General features: G+C 34.3%; 1 protein-coding gene across 9 annotated transcripts in view; it reads left to right on the forward strand.

The window, feature by feature from the left end:
- The window catches only part of NBEA (neurobeachin), a 511,894-nt gene that overhangs the window by 146,348 nt on the left and 352,307 nt on the right, over positions 1-13,239 (forward strand). For all 9 annotated transcript variants that reach the window (XM_054223413.1, XM_054223357.1, XM_054223366.1 and 6 more), the window contains exons 12-15: positions 1,509-1,661; positions 2,395-2,563; positions 12,321-12,400; positions 13,177-13,239. In XM_054223413.1, the coding sequence (XP_054079388.1) occupies positions 1,509-1,661; positions 2,395-2,563; positions 12,321-12,400; positions 13,177-13,239 (465 nt within the window). The remainder of the gene's footprint in view (positions 1-1,508; positions 1,662-2,394; positions 2,564-12,320; positions 12,401-13,176) is intronic.

Here is a 13,239-nt window from a genome sequence, read left to right on the forward strand (position 1 = left end):
TTTACCTTCACTGAAGTGATACCTAAAAGCAGATTATTTCCTAGGCTTCTATTTTTTATGTACTAAGCAAGTGTGATTTACAAAGTCAAAGAACTAGTGTGAGGTGGGGTTTTTTTTCTGATGGTAGGTTTTCTTGTGACATAACTGGAATGAATTTACAAAGCTGTTAGCTCCAGTTTTGTAAGTTGTATACAAGCAGGCTAGTGAGTCCTCATGGAGTCCCTTTCTCTTGAATAGAGCACTATGGTTTACACACATTGAATGCATCAATTTAGAATGCTGTATATGAAATTTAAAAAAAAAATGTTTGCATACTATTCTAATTAACACCTGTTACAATCATTAAACTCAGGGTATGTGAATATTTGAAGGATTTTGATCGATGTCTGTCACAACACAATTTTTACAGCATATGCCGTTTTCTTTTTTTTTTTATGTTATCTTGTCCTTAGCTGCAGTTTTTCAAAAGGATGTATTTTATTTTTTTCAGTATATGCTTATATTCAGTTGGCACACATGACAGGAAAAAATCCTTTTATTTCCTAGCCAGGCTCAATTTTATTATTTGTAAATTATCTGTTGTTCATTTGCATGTGATCAATACTTCTGAGAGGACAGAAAGATTCTTTTTTTTTACTCAAACTTCAGAATAACATTTTTGTTCTTATTAGTTGCAGACTATTGTGAACTGTGATGTACAAGCCAAAGGAAACTCAGCATCCAGGCTGAGCTTGTATTACTCACAAATGGACTTCACTTCTAAAAATAATTAATCTGCATGTTCCCAGACTATAGTTACAGCATTAAAAGTAATTGGAACATTTTTTAGGGAAGGCTAGGGGAAGGCTGTTTAATGGTTTTTCTTATTGGTGCCTTTCGTTAACTTAGTGTATAAAGTAGTTTGTTAAAGTCCTCATGCCATGTTACTGCATAGGAGCAGTTCTCAACAGTGACTTAATAGCGTATGCTATGAAACTGAAGGGCTCTTTTGAAATTTGAGGAAACCTTGAACCCAAATCCTTCAAATACCTATTTATGTTTAAGAAACAAAAGCAAGTCTACCATTAATGTGTGTTTACATACTGAGAAACCCAATTTCAGTAGGACACAAAATTAACTGAAGAAGAGTTAAGGACTTCAGACGAAGTACTCGGGGCACTGTGCTGTAAAATGTAGAATCCTGACTGATTATAATAAAACCAAAAAGACAAAACCCAAAAAATAAAAAAAGAAAAGAAAGAAAAATTATTTAACTCAGTTATTGATGAGTATTTTTGACCTCTTAAATGTATCCATTAGAAAGACCATGATTATTATTAGGAAGTGTAAGTTGCTGATATGTTTTTTAACTTTCCTTTTCATATTCAGTGACATAAAAACATATGAGATTACATGTATTTAGTAAAGATGAACTGGATGAAATTATCACTTCATATTACTGCTGTAAGTATAGTAAGGAAGAAAGTTTTTCTTTATTCTTGTTGTTCTTTCTGATTGTTTTTCCCTAGTCATCAAGAGTTCATATAACCAGAGCAGTTCTGGAACAATTTTTGTCGTTTGCAAAATACTTAGATGGATTGTCTCACGGCGCACCGCTACTGAAACAATTATGTGATCACATCCTTTTTAATCCTGCTATCTGGATACATACCCCTGCAAAGGTAATTGTACACTTGAATGATATTATGACTCTCCTACAAGTATTCTTTTATGTCATGGTACTTAGGTTTTTAATTTTTTTATTTTAAAACATGGTATTAACAAAGATTTTTCAGATCATGAAGTCTATACCCTGCTTAGCTGTATTTTCCAATGTCTCTTATAAGTTTCTAAAAGCAGTTACATTCTTGCCTAAAATTCTGGCTAATTCTGTCAAAAGACTGTTTCCAGAAACACAGTCCATTTTTCACTGGCTGCATTACACTATTTTCCTAAATATTAAGCATAAAAGTATGTATTTTTAATTTAAAATGTATTTAGGATATATTTTTTTATACCTCTGCATAAACTTTCATTTTAATTATATTATGTATTTTGGTTTGGTAAAAACTATAAAAAGTTATTGGTCATCTCTGATAATGAATTAGTTGTTTTCCTAAATAATCACAGATGAGGAATGTGGACCAAAGTGAAAAGTGGCATGGTCCTAAAATCTGATAATATATACTTTTATTATAAAAAGCCAAAATAGAAAATGTCATGACATGAATCATAGAAAATTTAGATTGGAAGGCATTTCTGGAGGTCATTCCATGTGTCAGTCCAGTCCTAGCCCTAAGTTAGTTTATTATTTTTTAGTTTTTTATATCCTATACAAAGTAAATCCTAAAAAGCCTAAAAATTAAGTTCATTAATATATAACTTGGGTTTCTGTGGATAACTTCCATTCTTCAGGTGCAGTTATCTTTGTATACCTACTTGTCAGCTGAATTCATTGGAACTGCTACCATCTATAACACTATACGCAGAGTAGGAACAGTACTGCAGTTAATGCACACGCTGAAATACTACTACTGGGTGGTTAATCCTGCTGACAGCAGCGGCATTACTCCTAAAGGATTAGGTAAGTACAATGCGTAAGAAAGAAAATATAAGGATTTCCTGTGTAGGAAGATTTATGATGTAAATGTGCGAAAGCTCCTTGGATCTGTAGTCAAGGAGGCAATGGCAATAATCAGTGCCAGTGGTCAACAGTAGGAGGACTGCGCAAGTAATTTTGGTGTATCATACACCTCTGATGATAATTCCTTACGTCTTTATGTATTCCCAGAAGATTCCAACTCTGGTCTTCAATTGCATAGCATATCCTTATGTTGGCATACTTTAGGAATCATAGTAAAATCATGGATTTTTCTTCTTCTGTAACAAAGAGGAAATCTTAAGCGTGTTTCATATGCCAAAGAAAGCTTTGTGGGGTTTGAATGATTGGTAGTGTTAAGTGACCTTGAAAACAGAGTGGAAACTTCTAGTTCTCACTGCTGAGATCTCTGAAGCTGTCTTTCCAGTTTAGTAATATTTTTTTCTCTGCCCTTATAAAATAGAGATTGATTTAACTTCGCTTATAGTCACGCGCTTAGCTTAGCTCAGGAAGCACTGAATGACAGCAGCCACAAAAAACAGCAGTAAGACGTAGAGGCTAAATGCTGCATGTAACAGATGTGTATTAACCAGAGCATCAAATCATTCTAATCCTATACACTCCAGCTGTAATGTCATTACATTTATCTAACTTCTTGTGTAAAGCCGGGAGGTTTTGGTTGAAAGTCTTTTAAAAATTAATTGATATATAAGAATTTATTAATTATCTTCATTCTGTAACTATTACTGTCACGCTGAGAAATTGAATAATTAGGGGATATTTTAGTGCTGTCACATATCCAAATATGTAAGGATGTGACATATATAAGTTATTGGATAATTCTTCATTTGTTAGTGAGCTGTATGTATAGGGGTTTTCTCCAATATTTTTCATTTTAATAAATAAAAATGGAAGGAACAATTCTTATCCTGGATTAGGTATCCTAATAGGCAGTGAAGTTGCAACTTGTTGAGGCTCGCAGAAAGAGCTGCTGTTGGCCCTGGGACCTCATTTATAGTTCTCTCATATTATAATATTAGACGAATTATATTCTTCGTAAAATTATTCAAATTTGCTTTAAAAATACCTTAACAAAAGCACACTGGGTTTCTGTTCTCTGTTCGTTTGAGTGAAAAGTTTGTAATATGAAAATTCACTGTGGTGGTTACTTAATTAGCGTGAGATTTTTGTCAATGATAAAGTATGCTTTCCATTTACACTGATTCTGGATTCTCTTTGCCAAAATGGAATTAAGTTCACTGTTGGTATCTACAGTGAAGGTGTCTCCATCCGAGCTTGGTGTCTGCTGATAATACAGAGGAATGCAGGAGTCAGTTGGCTGAATGTGGTTTCCTACCATCATTTTAGTCCCTGTGGGGCATCCCACCTGCCTCTCAGAAGGATGCAGGTGTCCTGTGCGTCCTGTGTCAAATATCCTTGTTCTATATAGATATTTTGTATACCTTATGGCATGTCAAATCACACTGCTAAGTATCTTTAGGAAGCTGTGTCCTACCTCTAGTTGACGGAGCCTTGAGAACTCTTTAGTTTGAAAGGTTGTTGCTTTCTAGACTCCATTGACTATATTGATTAGATCTTCATTGACTTCAGTGGCAAGTTAAAAGCTGGTCTCACATGTTGGCAGCTACTCTGTAGATGTCTGAAATTAGGGTGAGCTGAATCCTGCCTTGGGACTGACTTTACCCAGCTTCATGCTTTCAGAGCTCTGCTCTGTTGAGAAATGCACAGCACAGGTAGAGTTTTAGCATCAGACAAGTTAACCGTATCTGAGCTCAGTGAGGAATTAGGATGTTATCAAACTCAGTTGATCAGTTTATAATATGTACATCGTATTTGTGACTGTTGAATGACCAGCTGTTGGGAGGTAAAGTTTCCAGGTGTCAACCATCTTTACACCTAGACGGAGATCTGGAAAATTGCTCAACTAGTTTGAGACTGTAAGTTTGGTATTTTCTGATGGTATTTTCTACTTGTTATTGCTGTAATTCTTTGGGGGTTTTGTTTTTCTTTGGGTTGGTTGGTTGGTTGTGGGTTTTTTAATTAAAGAATTCCTGTACTTCTGTGTCAAGATAGTAGTACCTAACAGCACTTTGACAATGTATTGCATGTTACTTCCTCCTGGCTAGGCTTGCTGTTTTCTGGAAACAGTGTAACATTTCTTTTTGTAGGAGATATGGATTGTTTTTATCTCTCCCAGATCTGCCTCTCTGCAGTTAGCTGTATTTTTGGAGTATTTGTAAGTGTAATGCTAGTTGAATAGCTACAAAAAAAAATTATGTAGTCATCAAAATCTGAACAGAAGGCATGGGGTACACAAGGACACTAAATTAGGAATGAGAAATGAATCATTTAACTCTAAATTAGCATACATATGTCTGTTTTACTTCCCTACCTTTTATTTCATTCTTAGCTATTTTAAGGATATAGTATGTTCTCATTTGTGTCAGTTTCAGACTCTGTTTTTCTCAGGAAGGCAACTAGGTAGGTCCCTGAAAGGCAATCAGATAGTGCAAATTACTGGTTGTTTGGCATTGCAGTATGACAACAAAAATCACAATTACGAAGGCCTTCATACAGTAGTTGGGAAGGTGTTTGATAAACTCTGAGGCCATGCTCATTTTCGAAATACATATTATTATCCACTCTATCTGTATTTTCTCCTTTTTTTTTTTCTTTAGGTAGACTTCTAGATAAACGTGACTTTTTTTAAAGTTTAATCTCAACTTTATTCCTTGTTCCTTATCCTCTCCCTTCCCCTCTGTTGTTTAGACTGCAGAAAATCCCATGTAATTGATAGAACTAGAGTAGAAAGTATTTTTGTAGTACTCTTTCCTGTCTGTAAAAATGGCTTCCCTTGTGTTGAGTTGAAGAATGTCGGGTTATCGGGGAGGAAGATCAGTGACATAGCAATGGAATGTGCAAATCCAGCATAGCTATGGAATTTTCACCATGCAAATCAGCACTACGATTTTTTTTGCTATTATTTCACAGGTAGCTTCTGCTTCTGACTAATAGAGCTGTAATAACCGTGCTGATTTGAAAGCAAATGACTGTGGAAATATAATAATTGCTGAGGTGATGGGTTGCTAAATTTGATTTCATAGTAACTTAATTTCATATTTGATTTTTATCAAATTCGCATTAATTACTTTCAATTGATAAAATTCCTGAAAACTTTTCAAAATGTTTAATCACCTGGATATTACATTGCTTTTCTTCACAAGATGCTCTTTCTTTTAACATTAAATGCAATCTGCCAATGTGATATGCAGGTCTGGCTGATTCAGGGTTATGGTCCTAGAATACTATAAGTAGCTGTAGTTAATATGCTTAATGCTTTTTTTCTTTTCACCAAGTCATAACTTCACCGATCCTAATATTTAAAAAAAGTTAAATGTTTCAGGATTTTGGTTTTGCATTGATTTTTCCTAGCCTGCATACAGCCACTACTGCCACACGTAGCTGTCAAGTTTATTATTTGTTAAAATGTAGAATAATGTGGAAAAAGAAGTTTGTAAAAGTAAGAAACTTCCACTGTAAAAATACAATTATGTGAATGTTAGAGTAACTGCATTTTAAGTAGCATTTGATATTTCAAAATGAAAGAACAGGACCCATTGTCTATGAGCAGTAATTTTACTGTAAGAAACAGAAAAATGTCATAATGCAAGAAAATGGCATATGATAGTCCCTTATCAGAGGCAACTGAAACTCTAAGCTAACTTGACATCAGACTTTTCAGATCTGAAGAAGACTTTAATGGAAATCTTGCCAATATCTGAAATTTGACTTTATGTTTTATAGTGCCTTTAAATAGCTTGCTGTCATATTAGAAAGTGAGTTTATTCATGCAAACATTTTAGTAATGTGATGCTTTCTTGTCTTCTAGGCGTATCACTTTTTATGCAGAGATACTGAAACACTTTAATATTAGTAGTTTGATATACTATTACTTGCAGTTAATCTGCTTCGAGGTTTTATTGCCTTCCTCTGCCTTAAAGCACAAAGTGGGCAAGTTTCCTGTACTGACAGTGTAGTATACCTTGTTTAAAGCCAAAGTGGCTCAGTATTGAAGCTTCCCATTTGGCTAACGCTGTTTTCTTAAAAAATGAAAGTTGCTTTTCCTTATAAAATAGGAGGTGTAAATATTTTGAATTATTTAGAAGGCTCAAATATTTATTTTGAATTTGAGTTTGTATCTTCTCTTTCATATTGCTTTCCTGTTTGAAGCTGGTATTTCTTCTTGGATTCAGTATACTAAATTCATATTGGTTTGTTCCCTTCTGAAGTATTAGAAACACTTTTTCAAAAGGTACAGTTATCAGCTCGCTTGATGATTATTCTTAGTAGGTTTTATATTTTAGATATAGATCTACATAGTGGAGGCAAATTTTCTGTTTAAAATTTTGAGTTTTACTTTCCTTTTTTGTGTTGTGTTGGTGTGGTTTTTAAATTAAAATACCAGTTATAAATAGGTGGCAGGACAAAAGTGACTTATGTTTTATTAAGACCATATTAGAAGTGAACTTGTGAGATAATTCTCATGTCAGGAAGAGCAGAAAAAGGCAAACCAATTTCCATGGGAAAGGATCCCTAGACTTTATTATATTTTACATTTCACACTTGAACTATGGTTAGCTATTCTCTTGATTTGCCATGTGCATGCTTTAACATTTTGTTAAATCATACAGAATAAGATGTGAAGGTGGGAGAAGACCATAGGGTCGCCCAACAGTTGCAGCATCTAAAGCCACAGTGAAACAGGCAATTGAGTAAAAATTATTTAAAATTATATTATTTCTTTCCAAAAGTATTTCCTTTTGAGGGTTTTGGGAATGAATAAGAGGATAAACAGGGAGAGATTTAACTCTTTATCTTGCTATAGTAGATGGTGCATTTCAATGAAAATACTTCAAGCTGCCAGAGACATCTTAGCATTATGTTACCAGTCTGAATTCTTCTTTGATGTTTCGTCTTTTCATATTATATACTAGACTAATATTTAAATAGAAGCCAAGCTGTGGTTGTCTTTCAGAAGGGGCAAAACACACATATTTTTAATATCAAAGCAACAGAGAAAAATGTAAACATACTTCTTTTATTTTCGTCTTTGGGTGTCTAGTAACTGTTGGATAGTTTAATTTATTTATTAACCTTTTTAAAGAAAAATAAAACATTTATGCACTTAAAAAAAAAAATCTCTGTACTGATGAATTAATTTGATGTAGAATTTCTGTAAATTTAAGAGAGAACTTATTAGAGCCCACCAGGATATTTATGCCTTGAAAAATCTCCATTGGAGTTACTTACCAACTGCATGGCACTCTGAAAATACTGATGAACCAACAGTGGTGCAGTAATGAGAAAGCATAAAATGAAGGCAATAACAGAAATATCAACTAAATAGCGTGGAGGTTTTTTCCCTAAGAAAAAATAAATTACGATACTCAGTGTTAACAACTATCGGAAATGTGCTAAATTGTAATTTTGGACCCTGTTGCAGAGCACCCAATGAAATATTTGCAACTTCGTTGTTGTATGAAAGAAACGTGCATTTAAGTTTCAGGCTACTGAGTAGTGTAGTTCATTCTTGAGCGGTTGAACAAGTGTTTCTTTTTCTCTACTAGTATTTCCTGTTTGCTTCCCAACCCTTACTCTGAATGGACCTTTATGAGCAGTATCTTTCCTCCTACTAGAGAATGCATGGTTGTTAATGGCCAAGTTAACTCATGTTAAGTAGAGTTTTCAAAAACATTTTTAGTGTCCAATATCTTTGAACATGATCTAGAAAAGTGAGAATTATGAAAGTTATTATGAAGAGAAAGTAACTATAGTTTTTCTTTTTCTGGATAGAAAAAGTTGCACAGATTTATTTCAAGGGCTGAGTTAGCATGGAACTCGGTTCTTATTAGCTTTGCAACAGTAAGATAAAAAGTAGGTCCTTCTGTGATCCACATAACATGTGAAGTTATTTATGCATGCTGGAGATCAGATTCTGCTATCAGTATCATGTTTTATTAATTTAAGGAGTAGAAAAATCATGCTTTTTACATATTAAAAAAAAACAGATGGAAGAATGTTGCATTTTTTTGCTTGTAGAACTGATAACACAACGTTCCAAAGACAGGATTAGAAATCATTATTTTTGTTATTCAAAGCTCCTAATCAGTATTTTACACCAGTACTGATTGTACTTTACTCTGAATATGTTTACTTATTCCCTCTTAATTAGTTCTGTTTTATGCCCCTATAATTGCTCTGTGCTGCAAGGATGAATTGGATGAATTTTTTTCATTTATTTTTGTCTGGATAAAGCTGGTGAACTCTCATTATGAGTGTATATTAAAAAAAATCTAATGCAAATCATGTGCTATCTGCAATAAATAAATACATAAAGAATCTAAAAGCAGGAAATGATTTAGTGACTCATCCTGGTGTGGGATAAGGGAGGCATCCTTTCTCTTGGCCAATTAACCAGAATGTTGCTATTTTTTGTTAGGGACTTATGGTAGCTGTAACAGATCTGAAAAGGATTATCTTTGTTGTTGATTTAGTTTGGGTTTGGTTTTAGTCTTTAGCAGTGCTGTTTGGCAGTTTCTGAGTGATGGTGACACTGAATTGTCTGTATCCAGTGATGGGCACAAAGGTGAATAGACAGTAAAGAAAACTACGAAAAGCAGTGTTGAAAAACAAGATCTACTTGTCTCTCTTTACCTCAGTATATGTGTGTATAGTGTATATTTTTTTCTTCTAGCATAAACTATATCATTGCTCAATAATGCATTTTTTTAAAATAAATCTTTAATTAGTAATGAAGTTCTTCAAGTAGTCATGAAGCCAAAAAGTGTGATGACATAACAATTATAGTGGCAAATCCATTTTATGTAGCTTTACAACTTCTCAGATTAATTCCATTGAATCTGTATCAGGTGACCGTTGCATTACTATTGCTGCAGTCCTTTCTTCCACTCTTTGTGGCTGTCTACTAGTTACATAGGTTCCAGTTTTTCCTGCCTCTCATTTTTCTCTACCAGTCCTCTTTTAATTTTTCAAACTAATAGGTTTTTTTTACGTAAAGGCTTTTCTTATTCTAATGCAGTGAAGCTTCAAGACACAACCAAAATATAAGGAATAAATAATACTGGAGGACTGAAGGAAAAAGCACCGTTTTGCTTGCTTGGCATATAACCTGCAGGCAACAACTCCTTTCGTATCTTTTGCATGTTGAAGAACCCTTTTCAAGGTTCTCGCACATCTCCAGAGAAACTAGTGGGTATTTGAATGAGAAGTATGAAACTTAGGTACCTTTGAACAGGTTCCCAGTTAATTTGGGATATCTTCTTTTTAATGCCTACTTAAAATTTCTGTTACAGAACTGCTTTGTAGAGCTCCCAATTGCCTTAGTGTTCTGTTTTCTGTTTCCATAATTACAGTCTTCCAGAAAAGACAAAATGCCTCAGTTTTTAGGCCTGTTTTTCATATATCGTCCGATATTGAATCCCAGTAAAGGTGTAGGAGGGAAGAAACATATTTCTATGATGCAGTTAGATGAGTTGAATCTGCATTTGAATTAGGGAAGAAATTAGCTGTTGTCTAGAAGCACACAATTGCCATAAAAACACATGTAATATTTAATATAGTTGCAGCTAGTACCAAAAAATCCAACCTTCCTCTGTTTTTACAATGGGAAATAGATGTTTCATGATGCCATTAGAATGTATGGATATAAAACTGTTCCTGTATCTTTAAAGTTTATACGATAGATTTTTTTACAACAGTATCCTTACTATTTTTACACGTGGTGGTGGGGAGAGGTTGAGATTTATTTGCTTCCTTCTGAAAAGTACCCAGTTCTCTCTCCGCTCCTAAGCAGGGATGAAAACTTGAGAGGATTAACCATTCTTTTTTTTCCTGCTGGTCAAACAAATATAACTTACTGTTGTGGTTTAACCCCATGGCAACTAAGCACCACACAGCCACTCGCTCACTCCCCCCAGTTTGGATGGGGGAGAGAATCGGAAGCATGAAAGTGAGAGTTTAAAACTTGTGAGTTTAAATAAAGACAGTTTAATAGTAAAGAAAAAGCCACCTGCCCAAGCAAAGCAAAACAAGGAATTAATTCACTACTCCCCATCGGCAGGCAGGTGTTCAACCATCTCCAGGAAAGCAGGGCTTCATCATGTGTAACAGTTACTTGGGAAGACAAATGCCATCACTCTGAATGTCCCCCCCTTCCTCCTTCTTCCCCCAGCTTTATATACTGTGCATGACGTCATGTAGTATGGAATATTCCTTTAATCAGTTGGGGTCAGTTGTCCTGTCTGTGTCTTCTCCCAACTTCTTGTGCACCCCAGCTCGCTCACTGATGGGGTGGTGTGAGGAGCAGAAAAGACCTCGATTCTGTGTAAGCCCAGCTCAGCAATAAAGAAAACATCTCTCTATTGTCAACACTGTTTTCAGCACAAATCCAAAACATGGATGATTTTCTTGTATGAAGAAAATTAACGCTATCTCGACCAAAACTGGCACACTTACCTTCAGGTTTGCCCTTGTTGCAAACTTGCATTATTATCTATACATCAGTGGCTTCACTTTGAAGAGTGGCACCAGAGACTGTAAAAAAAATCATTTAAAAGTTATACTCATCTGGATTGGAAATAATACTGAGACATCTATGTTATTAAGCTTTGATATGTGTTTATCAGCATAAGATGAAATCATTGATGAAAAAATAAATTAGCCTGCATTTATTTTCACTGTGCAAAATTTAAGACTGTCTGTGACATGCATTGTTTGAAAAGCAAGAATTTAACAAAAGAATTTCCAGTTCAGCCTATACTATTTATGAAATGGGAGAATGGAAAATACAATAGAGCAAGTTGCAAATGACTATAGTTGTTCAGGCTCTGTTTTTTTAGCTACTTCTGTTTTCCTAATGTCCTTCCTCAAGCACAATTGTTTAAAGTATTATGGATTACAGATTTATATTTTTGCTGGCTTAAATTTACTATTTTCTTCAGATGGTAGTTTCTCTTTGGTTAAATAGCTTGTTTCTGCTACAGGTAACGGCCACCACTAGTATTTCATTAATCCTTTCTCTGGTGGTTTTCATTAACATGGTGTTTAACACAGTGGCTTAGTTATTCCAAGTTGTTATCACATAGTTTAGGTGAGATTCAACTTTGTATTCAGACACTTTTAAGTTTACATGACCGCAGTGTAGCTGGACTAGGTGTTTGAACTCCCATTGTTTTCAGTGGGATTCAACTCAATGTAGTCAATAGAACTGATAATTTTTATCCTGAATTGGGCACGGACATTGGGTCAGTTGAGTACATTGAGTACAATAAAGAGAACAGTTGCTTATATTGGGATTTGAAACTCCTGTTTCATATGAAGACACCTACAGAACATATACCTTAGTTTAGTTGTGTGAGTCTAGACCTAGTTGCTACCTTTCATCTTCCTGTGTCTCTGTTTTTAAAAAAATAAATATATATATGCTTTTCTTTTTTCCAAACGAAACATCACTTATAGTTATGTATATTGGTGTTGTAAAATGTCATTCTGAAAGGTTATAAATGATATCATTTTCAAATATGAACTTTTATATAAGGAACAGAATATTAAATCTGTTGTAGGAACTGTGATTTCCTTAAGAAGCTGCAGTCATTAAAGGAATTAGTTTATATTTAAAAGTGGTGTATTTTGCTTCTTCCAGATGGTCCTCGGCCCTCGCAGAAAGAAATCATATCACTAAGGGCATTTATGCTTCTGTTTTTGAAACAACTTATATTGAAGGTAAAACAGTCTATTCCAGATGGAAAACACTGAGATCTGTTATATGTATCTTTCATAGTAGTAAATATATAATACCTGTCAGGTATTGTATCTGTTTCTGGTTACTTTTAATGTTCATGCACGTATTTCTAATCAACCTAAAGGTAGTAAATCCGTACAATATTTCTTATTAACCTCACCATACTGTGCCACATATATTTTATTAAATGTGCTTGCAGAAATAGTATATGACACTACAGAACCTTTCATCTATTTCGCCTTTTTTTTTTGTTCTTGTAGCAGATAGTTGCTTGATTGATTAAATGAAAAAGGGAATGGTAGTTGTTAAGTTAGTTATTGCTTGATGCATTTTTTTGGTTCTACCACTGGTTGAAATGATCTAGGACTCCTTATTTCTATTACAGCTGTACACTAGTCTTTGAGGTATAATCTGCCATTTGAGACTAGAATGAAAACCAGTACTTTCTGGCCTGGCTTATTCCTCTTTTTTTTTTTTTTTCCCCCTGTTCAGTCTGAGGGACTGGAGGAGTTACAGTCATAGTGAGGGCCCACACTGTAAGAATCCTTTCTAGCAGGAATAGAGGGCTGACTTCATACTGTTTGAATTGTCAATGTGATAAGAAAAAGCAATGGCATGAAAGAGAGAATTTAGTCTTTTGAGTTTAAAAAGGAAAAATTGTAGGATTATTTTCCTTGCTTCAAGTTTTTCTAGAGCCAAACTTAAAGAATGTATTTTCTCTAATAATGCTCCTCCCTTTTTTTTTTTTTTTTTTTAGGATCGAGGAGTGAAAGAAGATGAACTGCAGAGCATATTAAATTACTTATTAACAATGCACGAG

This window comes from Rissa tridactyla, chromosome 1 (assembly GCF_028500815.1).
Source record: "Rissa tridactyla isolate bRisTri1 chromosome 1, bRisTri1.patW.cur.20221130, whole genome shotgun sequence".
NCBI lineage: Eukaryota > Metazoa > Chordata > Aves > Charadriiformes > Laridae > Rissa > Rissa tridactyla.